This window comes from Ostrea edulis, chromosome 5, assembly GCF_947568905.1.
Source record: "Ostrea edulis chromosome 5, xbOstEdul1.1, whole genome shotgun sequence".
NCBI lineage: Eukaryota > Metazoa > Mollusca > Bivalvia > Ostreida > Ostreidae > Ostrea > Ostrea edulis.
In genome coordinates this window covers 36433547-36448033 of record NC_079168.1, presented here as the reverse complement: position 1 = coordinate 36448033, position 14487 = coordinate 36433547, and the positions used below count along the sequence as shown (strand labels likewise).

The following is a 14487-nucleotide window of genomic DNA, read 5'->3' as shown; positions in this document are numbered from 1 at the left end:
TAAAAGCTACATGTATGTCCTGTAATCAAATAGCTCTCATCTGTTACAAAACATACTTGCACACCATTGAAAGGTCGAACGCCAAACGAAGATTTTTTACACCAAGATCCCCGCATGTGCAAAACAAGCATCGCTGAGATGTATATAAAAGGGGGATACCCACACGCCTGTAATTCTACCACGGTTATTATTGCAAAGATCAAATGAATGCCGTGGTCATTATTCTACGGTATACCTTCATACGTATTAACTGATTATGAGAAAATTGACACACATCTTGCTTGCTTGAGGTTTGCTAATGCAACAATAAGTTGTGAATATGTGATAATCAGATTGTTTCAGTTTTTTGTGAGTGTTTAATGTGCGGTGTGAGTGTCGTATAATGTTTTTTAATGCTTAAACTTAGTGAAACCTGCACACGGTGAGCTGATCATCACTCACGATGCCCGGACACAAAGGACAAAATCGTTTTAGGTACTCGAAATCTGAAAGTCCAGACAATCCCGCTAAGAAAAAGAAACCTAAAGATTCACTGAGTTCTGCGGCTGACGAAGATAGTGATGAGTCTGTTTTGTCCAACATCTTAGAAAGAGCACCATTGAGTGAGGAAGGAATTCGCAGGATTGTGTGATACTAGCTTATCCAGCCATTAAGAATGCCGTGTCAGTAAAATTGATAAGTGAACTAGACAAATTGAAGAGTGAAGTAAAAAGTAGACGATCTCGCCCAGTATTCACGCAAGAACTGTTTAAGATTTTCCGGTATTGCGGAGAGTTCCAATGGAGGAAGAGAAGATACTGACAAACTAGTGTTAAATATCTGTAACAAAGTGATCCTTAGGTCCTCAGGGGCAACCCTTGATGTCGGTGACATAGACAATTCACATCGATTAGAACCGAAGCCTCGATCCTCCCGTGACCCTCCGAGAGATATTATTGTCAAATTCACCAGATACAGAAGTAGAGCAGTAGTATATGGCAATAAAAAAAAACTTTAAAAACTATAACAACAACCCCTCCAGCGGTTACAAAGTGTACATCAATGAGGCTCTTACTAAGCGCAGGGCGAATATGTTTTCTCATTTGCGTAGATGTAAACGCGACGGTCTGATTGACTCCTGCTGGACTTATGAAGGTAAACTCTTTGTGACAAAATCACCTGGGGGTTCAAAGACTCTTATTAGAGATAAAGAAGATGTAGCATCTATCGAAAGCACAGAATGTGACCGCGTTAGCAACATGCAAGATGATAGAGATTATCATGATACATTAGAAACGTCTGATGTGTAATTTGCATTGACATTTACCGTGCGTTAACATTGACTCTGAAACAGGTGATTGAGACTCCAAATGTCAAGGACATTTCAAGTGGTACTTGATGTCAAACTAGTATTGTGTCAAACTCACATTGTTTGATATAGTATTATGAAGATGTTACGATTACTACCATATTTATCCTTTGCCTTGTTATCATGACATGCTATGTGATACATGATAATGTATTCGATCTTCATCCTTTTGAATTATGTATTGATTTTTATATTGTCAATATTTATCATACATATTGTATATATACTCAAGCTCATCATTATACATACATGTAATCACCTTGTACCTTATTGGAGAAGGCTTATATAGGCTGCAAGCCTGCTGCCTAATCCATTTATGTTTCATACATAATAAAATATTGTTTAAATTAATAAAGTTAATAATTGATAATTTAAACTAGCAAAAACTGCTTTCCACTTACGTGTACACGTATTTTTAATTTGTAAGTGATTGGTTAGATATGGGTTACTTATTGCCAGCATTGTAAAATTGTTTAATTTCACTACATTTAGACAGATTTAAATAATTATGAAGATTCCAATCAAAGTATATATGTACATGTTGTGCTTTCTTGTCAATCATAACATCACGTGATTCATTCACGCTTGCCTGAACAAAGCAGTCCCACTTTTTGAGAGAGCAGTCCCAGGGACTGCTTTCTGGGACTGCTTGGGTGTCGGGTTGGGTTTGGTTGGTACTGTACCTCAACCAGAATACCATGCCATTGTAATTATTGCCGAGCCACAAACCTACACACAATATGAAAATCACATTAGTATGAAAAACAAACAAAAAAGCAAGTGATTCTAGATCAGTTTACGAAATTAATTAATCCTACATTTCAAAATGGCCCCAACCTGCGACCACGGTATGATCCGCGACGCAGATGGGCAAAACAAACCTACCGGCGACGTCATTGAAGTAATATTTTATAAACTAAACAATACCAGAAAACACAGTATTTAACGGAGAACCAGAACATAAGTAAAGTAATGCATAGCTCTTATCCTTGGACGAATTTGGCTCCACTTTTTTGGCACGCTGTTTTTGGCTATATTTAGCTCTAAACTTCATAGTTATTTCGGATTTCAAACATTTCGGTTGAGCATCACTGAAGAGACATTATTTGTCGAAATGCGCATCTGGTGCATCAAAATTGGTACCGTTTAAGTTTTACATACAGAAGACTCGCCTTGAGGGAGAATATATCATACTAAACAAGAGTTTAAAGGAAGACAACATAGCTCGCCGGGAAGCGTGACCATTCCCTTGGTACAAAAAGGAAAACAAAACTTTTTTTATTTGAATAGTAGGTCAAATTCCAAGGTCAAGTTCACTACGTAATTAGCTCAGTGGTAGAGCGTTCGCTTTGTAGCCGGAAGATCCCGCTCGTAACAAGGCCGCATCAAACCTAAGACGTAAATTATAGGTAGTGATGGCTCCTTCGCCAAATGCCCGGCATTTAGATGTGAGAATTAAAGGGACATGGACACGATTTGAGCTGGACAGTTTCAAATTTTATTTTTCCATTTTTAATGTTTAAAATGCTTTACTAAGATATTACTAATGTTCAGCAAAAATAAAAGCTATATATATATATATATATATATATATATATATATATACCAGTAAAGCAGATTTGTCAATTTACAAGTCAATTCTAAACATAATTCAATAGTTTCTACTGTTTATTCTACCTCTCATTTTGTTTTAAACATGCTATTTTCTATCAAGCAATCTATATGTAAACAAAAACATGGCACGAGCCTTGTTTACAAAATAAAGAAGTGTGAGTGCTGTATCTCACTTGTAACTCAACAACTGATATTCAAATTTTGGTTGATCATTAGAAATATGTTAGTTAAGCACTGTAAACAATATTATATTGATCGATTGATGTTTTCCGCCACACTCAACAATTTTTCAGTTATCTGGTGGCGCCGAGTTTTTATTGGTGGAAGAGAGAACCCAGATACAATGTACCCGAAAAAAGACCACCGATCTTCCGAAAGTAAACTGGGAGACTTTTTAACTTACCGGCGTGAGTGGGATTGGAACCCGCGCCGACCAGAGGTGGGAGGCTGTGTGATTTTGAGCGCGATGCTCTAACCACTCGACCACGGAGAAATGAAAAAATAAAATTTTCAGTTCAACCGTGTCCATGTCCCTTATTTCCAATGGGGCCTTTTGGGTATAACTCTTTAAAACCGGAGGTCCCGTATCACGGTAGGTGTTGGCAGGTTAAGGAACCCCCACTGCTAAGGCTCTATTGATTGATTGTATGTTTAGTTTAACGTCCCACTCGAGAATCTTTCATTGGCAGTAATTCCACTTTTGGTAATCGTACTTATACTCCAACTGCCCTTTCAAAAGATACAATTCTTCAAAACCATGCTTCAGTTTATACCAGTCAATGGGTTGAATGAATGAAAGGCGAAGATAACGAACAGTGATCAATCTCATAACTCCTATAAGCAATACACAATAGATAGTTGGGCAAACACGGACCCCTGGACACACCAGGGGTGGGATCAGGTGCCTAGGAGGAGTAAGCATCCACTGTCGACCAGTCACACCCGCCGTGAGCCCTATATCCTGATCAAGTAAACGGAGTTATCCGTAGTCAAAATCAGTGTGCTAAGAACGGCCTAACAATCGTTATGAAACACGTCAGACAGCATTTGACTCAATGATAGGTTGTATTGACGAACTAGATCGTTATAACGACCATAGAATTTGCAAAATGCTGACTTCAATCGAAATCGTTGAAACCCCTGTACCATCAACTTCTTTGTCAGTAGCTTGCCTCGACTTACAAATTGACTATACGCAGAACAAGCTCTTGCGTATCGAATCAGTTGAGAGATATAAACACCAGACACAGGTGATAATGGAATATTGCTACATAAATATGGGAAGTTGCCGATGGAGAAGCTGAAATCATCCCGTTTGTCATACAGTTGAGTTGTCAGTTTGCCGTTAATGTCTACTTTCAATAAAATATCTAAGTATGAAGCAGAAGTTGACGACTCTGTGGTGTCTTTTATATTGAATATGAGTTAGCACACGTATACTGGATTCCTAAACTACATAAAAACCCTTACAAACAACGATACATTGCTGGATCCAGTAAGTGCTCTACCAAGCCCCTATCTTTGGTCCTCACGAAAATACATGTATTAACAGCTGTGAATGACAAACTTCAAACTTACTGTGCGATTACATTTGCCAGAAGTGGTGTTAATCAAATGTGGATTCTAAAAAATTCGAAAGAACTTTTAGTAAACTTGAAATCGCAAAACTTTTCCCGAATCAGTAACATCAAAACCTGATTTTTCAACACTTTACATGGCCATTCCTCGCGATAAATTAAAGACTAGACTTTTTGACATCATAGACAGTTGCTTCTTCAACAAAAATGGAAAACGGAAATATTCATATCTAGTGATCAGTCATCCAAAAACTTACTTTGTTGAACACCACTCTGATTCCACGCACAAGTACTCTGAAGTTGAAATAAAAAATATGCTAGAGTTCCTCATTGACAATATCTTCGTGGTCTGTGGTGATCAGATCCTCCAACAGTCTGTTGGAATTCCAATGGGCACGAATTGTGCTTCTTTGTTAGCTGACCTGTTTTTATATTGATATGAAAAGCAGAATTTATTTAAAAACTTCTACGTGAGAAGAAAACATCTCTTGCTGTGGCCTTCAATTCGACATTTAGATTTATCGACGACGTTTTGTCTATTAACAATAATAACTTTCATTCATATGTCGATTCGATATATCCCAGTGAACTCGAAATAAAAGACCACAGAGGCGTCCACTTTTGCTTCATACTTAGATATTTTATTGAAAGTAGACATTAATGGCAAACTGACAACTCAACTGTATGACGAACGGGATGATTTCAGCTTCTCCATCGTCAATTTCCCATATTAAACAAGAGGTCCACAGGTCTTATCGGTCACCTGAATACTAGTGAAAGAGTATCACTACTTCCGTGGGCTATGAGATCTAGAAAAAGTTCCTGTTCTGAATATCTAAGCTAAATTCTTATGTTCAGCAACAGTATAAACAAGATGTGTTCTTAAAACTTCATCACTGCCCTCAAAAAAGCATACACTGATGAAAGGCTTTAAATAATAGATGTATTAACATGAAAACATCAAAATATATGACTAATTTGGACTCATTCTAAATTCATAACCCTGGGTTGTGAAAATCACCATTTTTTGTACATCCTTTTCTGCTATTCCTAAGTATGCATTTAGATTTTATACAGTATCAGCAAACTTGCACATAAATACTATATACTAAGTTTGGCCCCACCCTGGGTTCAAAACCCTTTCTCTGGGGAAAATCAAATTTACAATTTTGCTAAAGGACTACCTGCTCTATCCATTTAGTTTCAATTTAGCATCAAAAGCACTAAAGAAAATGTTACATAAGTGTTTTACACATAAACATTATATAACAAGTTTGGCCCCGGCCCGGGGTCAGAACCCCTTCCCCAAGATACATGAAATTTACAATTGTGGTAGAGGCCTTCCTGCTCTACATCACCATGCATTTAGTTTTTCTTAAATGTGTGTGGTTCTTAAGAAGAAGATTTTTGAAAATTGGGCAGTTTTTGCCCCGCCCCTAGGGCCCCAGGGATGCAGGAATTCTGAAATTTACAATTTATGTTCTCTTTGTTCCAAATATGTTTCATACCAAATTTGAAAAGAATTGGAATGATAGTTATCAAGAAAAAGTTAAAAATGTCTATTGTTCACATATTTAATAACTAACCATTTTGGCCCACCCTGATACCAAAACCCCTACCCGTAGGATAATCAAATTCACAATTTTGGTAAAGGACTACCTGTTCTTTCTAAATATCTATTTACACGTACTTTCAATTTAGTATCAATAGCACTAAAGAATATGTTATCTAAGTGTTTTACACATAAACACTATATATAACAAGTTTGGCCCCGCCCTGGGGTCAGAACCCCTACCCCGAGGAACATGACATTTATAATTGTGGTAGAGACCTTCCTGCTCTACATCATCATGTATTTAGTTTTTCTTACATGTGTGTGATTTTTGAAAATTGGTCAATTTTGGGCAGTTTTTGCCCCGCCCCTAGGGCCCCAGGGGTGCTGAAGTCCTGAAATTTACAATTTATGTCCCCCTTGTCCCAATGATGATTCATACCAAATTTGATAAGAATTGGAATGATAGTTATCAAGAAGTTAAAAATGTCTATTTTTCACACATTTGATAACTGACCATTTTGGCCCCATCCTGATACCAAAACCCCTACCCCTGGAATAATCAAATTTATAATTTTGGTTAAGGACTACCTGTTCTTTCTAAATATCTATTTACTTTCAATAGCACTAAAGAATATGTTATTTAAGTATTTTACACATAAACACTATATAACAAGTTTGGCCCCACCCTGGGGTCAGAACCCCTACCCCGGGGATAATGAAATTTACAATTTTGGTAGAGGCCTTCTTGTTCTACATCACTATGTATTTATTTTTTCTTACATGTGTGTGGTTTTTTGAAAATTGGTCAATTTTGGGCAGTTTTTGCCCCGCCCCTAGGGCCCAGGGATGCTAGAGTCCTGAAATTTACAATTTATGTCCCCCTTGTCCCAGTGATGATTCATACCAAATTTGAAAAGAATTGGACTGGTAGTTATTAAGTAAAAATTAAAAATGTTCAATTGTTAAACTCAGGTGACCTAATAAAAATAAATGTTTATTCGATATATACATACAAACATACATACCAAGGATAACCCATGAAAGCTCGAAAGCTTATTTCCAATGGGGTCTTATGATGCACGGATGTGTGCGCTAGGGGTGTCATTTATGTGGGGGGAAACCTGAGTACCCGGAGGAAACCCACGTGTCCGAACGGGCGACCGCCATACCCTCTCACATACAAGCAATATCGATCACGGAGATCGAACTCGGGTCGCAGCGGTGAGAAACGAGAGCGCTACCCGGACACCCTTGATTTATGTAGCAATATTCCATTATCACCTGCACATTGCGTTTATATCTTTCAACTGGTTCGATACACAAGAGCTTGTTCTGGGTATGGTCATTTTTTAAATCGAGGCAAGCTACTGACAAATAAGTTGATGGTATACGGGTTTTAACAGTCTCGATTGATGTCAGCATTTCGCAAATTTTATGGTCGTAAAACGATCTAGTTCGTCAATACAACCTATCATTGGGTCAAATGCTGTCTGACGTGTTTCTTACCGATTGTTAGGCCGTTCTTGGCACACTGATTTTGACTACGGATAACCCCGTTTACCTGATCAGGATATAGAGCTCACGGCGGGTGTGACTGGTCGACAGGAGATGCTTACTCCTCCTAGGCACCTGATCCCACCTCTGGTGTGTCCGGGGGTCCGTGTTTGCCCAACTATCTATTGTGTATTGATTATAGGAGTTATGAGATTGATCACTGTTCGCTATTTTCACCTTTCACTCATATGGAGACGTAGCTAAGGTGCTTGTGGCACTTCTCATCTCAATAGGAGTGAAAAATAGTTTTGAAAAGTAGATCAAAAGTCCAAGGTAAAGGAAACTAGATCAGAAGTCTTGATACCAAATGAAATACCTGGTCATGAGAAATATACATGTATACGTGAATGAAGAAACCGTGAGCAAGCCCACGCTCCTGCAATGAATGACTACAATACACATAATAAGTGACAAGGTTGGGCATAACTTATGTCTCTGTACTATGTTCACCCTTGTATAGTAGATGGCACCACTCAAGTGAGTCAAATCATATGTAATATTGTTTAGAAATGTACACTGGAACATTTTAATCACATATGGCTTGAATAATAATAATAATGTCCTTTATTTAAACAGGATAGCACAATTAGTTTAAAACTAGTTACATTGTGGTCCTGAAAACATATATACAGACAGCAGTATTCTACAGATACAATATAAAATAGTATATGACGGTATGTTCTATACATACATGTATGCTATTTACATATTTAAAACTGAAAATAAAATAAATAAATAAACAAATAAAAATAAAACTGAAAATAATCAAAAACAAATCGATATGGTTTTAATTTCCCGAATGAAAATTTTTTCTAAGATAAGCGGATTTAAAAGTTTCCAATGTTAGGTAATGTTTTAAAAATTCTGGCATATTATTCCATAACTGCGAACCGTAAATTGTAAAAGATCTTCTAAAATAGTGTGTATCTGCTCTCTGGATATATAATGAATTACTTTGACTTAATCTGGTAGATCTACTGCTAATTTCATGAAAAACATCTAAATAATCGGGGGTTAGACTACAGGGTATGTAAAACTTTGAAGACAAGAATGATAGTTCTATATACAAAATAGTCTGACAGAGGCATCCATCTAAGTTACTGCATCATTTCTGTTGTAGGTGTATAAAAATTTCTATTTAAAATCATTCTAGCAGCTCGCTTTTGCAAACTTGTTTCACGCAAGTTGCATCAAGTAGTTTGATTGTGACCAAACTGCTATGTTCAAAAGGGGCATAACTTCAAGAAATCAACCAAATATTCCAAATTCCCTGTGAATATGCACATCTGTATAGAGTGTCCATATTAAATACAACGTGAAATTCTGTATAGCGGTGCCAGGGGGAGTTGACAGGCACTGAAAAAACTAATTCAGAAGTATGTTTGATTTTGGCCAAACATTTAAGTTCAAAAAGAGGCATACACGTACCTCCCAGAAAAAAAATCAAATTAGAATTTCCTGCGAATATGTACATCTACACGGTATGTCCTTAAATTTAACTATAAAATTCTGTTGAGCGGTTTCAGTGGAGTTGCGTTGACAAAAACAGGGCTAATAGATGGGTCGAAAAAATTATATCCTCTAAAACGCGTTGCATGGGGTATAAATATTGATGCTTCTTCCCCCTTGGTATAGTTTTCCCGTACCGTGTGACGCCGCCGCTAAGGACAATCATCCCGGCGAGATAAAATTAGCCACTCCGAAGTTTATCCCAATACCTTTGTATGACTACAATTGTTCCACTTCAATCATAAAATACTTTCATTTTCCCTTGGTATCAGGGGACAACGGACATAACCCATTAAACAGAAGAAGCCAAGATATTAAGAACAAGAGTACCGTAAACGGTACATAATACCCTGTTTTTCTTAAGCCATAATTTGTAGAACTCTGCTTCAGGTAATATCAGCCATCATCAGGCTGTGACATACTTTCTTGCATTGTATGAATAAAGGGTCTTTGCTTAAAACTGACAAGAGGTTCATGTAGATAGACAAACCAAGAGTTCTGTTTGTAAAATATTTCCCCAAATTTGACAAAGTTCAACAACCTGTAAATATTTTTTAAAAACATCAAAGAAAATTAAAGATTGTTGAGAATCACGATCCTTGCACTAAGCACATCTTCAAGGTATTTACAAAGACCCTAGCTTCTAAACTGTGAGAAGTGTCAAGAGGACAATCCATGTCCTTTATTGATATACGTAATATTTCCTCAAAATGGACTACCTTCAGCAATCTGTAATTGTCTCAAAAATTGAAGAAAATCAAAATCCTTGCCACATGAATGCCTTCAATACCCATATAAGCACTTTGTAATATAAGAAGGTTCTTACTTGAAATCTAGGAGGAGTTCACTGGGCAAATCATGTACTTTCTATGTAATATTTCCTCAAAACAGACTAAGTTCAACAATATAAACTTTGCCGAACAAATTATGTAACCTCCATATAACAATAATTTTCAAATAGAGGGCCAAAAATCCTGCAAGAGAGATTGAAATGGATCAAAATTGCAACATGATCTAAAGTTATCCACAAAGAAGCTACATAGCAAATTTCAACTTAATTAGAAACAGACAACCCCGAACAGACGTCCAGACATCGCTGTACCATAATACTTTCCGTTTAATGAAATTAATTACATGTACAATTATAATTACATACCTAAGCGTACGTTAAATGTGCTTATTGAAGACAGCGATTTCGCAACCCTTCCTTCCAAGGTTAGTTAGATTCATACCTGCCGCGAGTTGTACATTTCATCAGGTAAACTTTGTCAAAATCAGTATATAAAAAACCCCGGCTTGTTTAACAACTGGTATGAAACACGCCAGACAGCATTCAACCTAATGACAAGTTGTATTTGTAAATTAGAGCGTTATACCGACCGTTAGAATTTGCGAAAAGTTGACTTTAAACGAGACTACTTACACTCCTCCATCTTCAACTTATTTGTCAGTACCCTTTTATATAGTAAACAATTCATTTTTCGACTGTTGTAAACAACTAGGTTGAATCCCGTTTACTCCCTTTCCATCGCACGTTTCCTCTTCCTAGAAAGGGGTATATTGCTTTAGTGTGAATCTTCTCATACAAAGTTTGTCCGGACCATCACGTTTTGGTCTTTTGACATGTACCTTTGTACCATTTTTTATGACCTTTGATTTTTTTGTGTTTAGGTCATATAATAGAATTCGGGGCATTTTTTGTCCGGACCATAACATTTTTGCCTTGGTATACCATTAGACATTGTGTCGCATGCCGTTTTATTACCCTTAACCTTTTATGTAAAGGTCAAATAATAGAATTTTGGGGGCATGTTTTTGTACAGACCGTAACGTTTTGTCTTTTGACATACATGTAGGCCTTAGATGTTTGAGTGAAAATTTCTCGAGCGGGACGTTAAACAATATACAATCAATCAATCACATGTTTGTAAGTTTAATTTACTATCATATGTTCATAACACTGTTCCTTGGTAGAAGCACATATACATATAGGTGACTGTTATGTACCTAACTCCTAATTGTCTACGTTAAAGATGATCCCTAAAAAAAATTTAAACTGTGGAAAATGGACGGGGAGATATCAGTTTTAGTGTGCTTAACAATACTTCTAAGTTATTTTCGTATTGCCCGGTCATGATCGACTACAGAGGAGTATTCGTCTCATATGGACAGAATTCTAGATAAACATTGGTAATTTAAGTAACTTTATTTTATCTATAATTCATCTGAGTGATACTTTGTTTCATTCGCCAAATTAGAAAAACAACAACTCTGGGCCACTGTTGATAGATTTTCTTGTTCAAAAGTTTCAGTTTCACATGATACGGACACTGTTATTACTGGTCTCCATGAAACAGTGGAATTCTGTGTACGGCCCTCGATCAGCCACCCGGGGATCTCTGATCATCGCACCAGAATTATCAACATTTCGGGCGGCTGTTTGACCAGGTTTATGTGAAAAATATCCATCGCTGTCCAAACGGTAGAAATGGTAATCGACTTCTGGCCATATTACAAGAGCTATTAAGTTACGATTTGGAGCTGGTAAACAGTTTTGTGATGGAGACGCGACGAACGCCAGTCCGTCTAGTTCAGAACCACGCTGCATATTTGCACCAGAGATGCTTGGATAATTGTACCCACTCGCTTTTCCTGGTTGCGCAAATGTGTTTGTTATGATGTCGTTGGCGTAGTTATAACAGTTGTTTCCACTCTGTACAGCTGAATTTGCATTCCATTTAGAGGCCTCAAATACTGTTGATGATTGTGGATTCTGACAACTTCTGACAGATTCCTACATATATGTACAAGAGATGAATACATTTCTGTTGTAGTAACTGACATAATACCAATGATCATATATTCTATGTCATCGATATAACAGTGTAGTACTTACCGTGTATATAGGGTTGTTGGAGTTTTTGCCAAAGATCTGAAAAGAAAAAAATCGGATAATCTTTGCTAAAACATTTAGGATTCGCGATTGTTCACCCAAGAATTTCCTTCAGAGTGCTGTTCAATAACATAATTGTGATAGGGTAATATTTTGTCATCAGGGACGAGGGGGGGGGGGGGGTGCTTAATCAATAAAAATGTGGCTCAAATGGAAGCTGAAAGCGGCATGGCCGTTCGCAAAGTCGGGGATCACTTATTTTAACAGTGTATATGTACATGTATATCCGTTCTTGCTTATTAAAAATTATATCAGTCCTGTTAATTACACCTCCATATGATGAATAGCATATGAGGAAACACAAACTAAAACAATCGAAATGGTTAAAAGAATAAGACAAAATTTAATGAATATTTAGGCTCATCCTTTATTTATAGAATGGCTGACAATAACAAACTGCGTAAACTTTCTTGACATGAACGGTTCTGATTAGTGCTGAATAAGGCTTCACGTGGTTCCGGAAATGGTAAGAACATTATCAGTATGATATACCGAATACTGGTAGTACGTGAAGCAGAGGATCTTGTTACCCTGTCATATAACTATCAAGATTGATTGTTCAGATCTCTTTGATAACCGAGGAAGTGCAGATCGCCAGTCATGTTGCTTTCAGAGAACCGTTCATGAACACTGCTACTTGGAGTGATATGTCCTTTGACAATAATTTGATAAAATTCGTGTGTTATCTACCAAGCAGAAGTTGAATGTACCTATGATGTTTGTTGTTTCATATCTAACATAAAACAAGTGAGAAATTTATTTATTTTGTAATTCAGCTCTATCTAAGCTGACACCGCACTTGTGTGTCGGGACTTTTTTAAAACAACAAAACATTCCATGTTTTCCTGAGTCTTACACACAACGAACCATCAAAAGTGTATTACTGATAAAACATTGCTAAGCAAGCGAAAATACATAATCAGATATAAAATACATGTATATGAATTTAAGAAACCAAAGGTGCAGAACCTAATCGTGTATATATTTTGATAGTTACGTGTTATTATATTTAAAGACAAAGTCATGCTGTTGTCTTCACTGTATGACTTGCACAACCTAAATACTTCGTGTTGAGCTATCGCTATGATAAACGTTTTCCAAGAAATCAGGTTACCGACTATCGATGTGATCATTGCAACATCTTGTAAACATCACAATGTTTTCTAAATTTAGTCGATGTACCGTATGACGGGGATATTTAGCGGAGTAGTTTGATATGATGCTTTATTTCTTGGCGTATTTTCATTTAACACGTGTATATTATCTATAAGAAAAGAAATTTTGGCGCTTTAGTTTTAGCCAATTTTCCTCATCTGCCAAAACATCCAACATTCGCAGCGCGCCAGAATTACTCGATATACGGTATGATATTCCATGATTAGTGGAGGTCTATGGTATGGTACTCTATGATTAGTGTAGGTACATACCTGTTGATTGCAGTGTTTTCTAACATTCATAGGGATATTGAAAAACCTCATCAGTCGTCCCTCAAGTTGTCGGCTGGAACCACCGGGAATCGTCATGGTATTTTGTCCATTGTTCAGAATAAATCCCCGATATCCAAGCTCTAAAAAATAAACTTATACTTGATATTCTACACAACTTCGTGATCACGAAATTACTTGGTTCCTATAATTCTCGAAATTAGCTGTAGTGCATTTTGAATTTTTGTAAACTCATTTTCAATAAGAAATTGTCATAAAATACTGGAATTGAGTGATTGTCCAGAGATACAATATGGAAGTGATGCCTTTGATCGTGCATACTCGTGGTAAAATGAACGGAAATTTGCCGGGCGTGGAGCGTACCTTTGACAGTTTTTTTCATGGGCCTTGGTGGATTCTCATTCATCATATTCATCATAAATGGAAGAGGTACATCAACCCAAGGGTTAGTTCTGCCAGAGAAAACATCTAACTCCAACCTGACCATAGGCATATAGCCCTGTAAAAGAAAGGGGACAACGGTACATATAACATTATAATCCAGAACTTGGGTAAAGGGCTCCACAAGTTCATAAAATCTAAAAACATTTCACCGAAATAATATACATCAAAGATTCAAACAGTGCAAAAACATTTATGAAGTACTACTGTACATGGTATTCAAAATCCGTGTATAGTTTTAATGTAAATCGTATGGACACTTAAAATGGAAGAAAGATTATAATATAAAATAATTCTGTCCTAATACATGACCATCATATTGGATCCTTTGCCAGAAAACTACGTATTTAATCATTATTACAAATCCTTAAAGTTTTACCTGTAACCGTCCATAGGCCTCATTAATGGTGCAAACCAAAAGAAGTAAAAGCTGGAGACAGTTCATGATCTTGTGTCACAATGGCTGTAAATGCAAAGGAAACTGGTTAATA

At 36.8% G+C, this 14487-nt stretch overlaps 1 protein-coding gene across 1 annotated transcript in view; it reads right to left on the bottom strand.

Annotated features, from left to right (window-relative positions):
- Nucleotides 1-11345: 11345 nt before the first annotated feature.
- LOC125649326 (uncharacterized) overlaps nt 11346-14487 on the bottom strand; it is a 3231-nt gene continuing 89 nt past the window's right edge. The window contains exons 1-5 of the mRNA XM_048876771.2: nt 14376-14487; nt 13919-14054; nt 13538-13677; nt 12054-12089; nt 11346-11951 (exon numbers count right to left, since the gene is read on the bottom strand). The exon at nt 14376-14487 is cut by the window's right edge and continues 89 nt beyond it. Of these exons, the coding sequence (XP_048732728.1) occupies nt 11472-11951; nt 12054-12089; nt 13538-13677; nt 13919-14054; nt 14376-14441 (858 nt within the window). The 5' untranslated portion in view covers nt 14442-14487 and the 3' untranslated portion in view covers nt 11346-11471. The remainder of the gene's footprint in view (nt 11952-12053; nt 12090-13537; nt 13678-13918; nt 14055-14375) is intronic.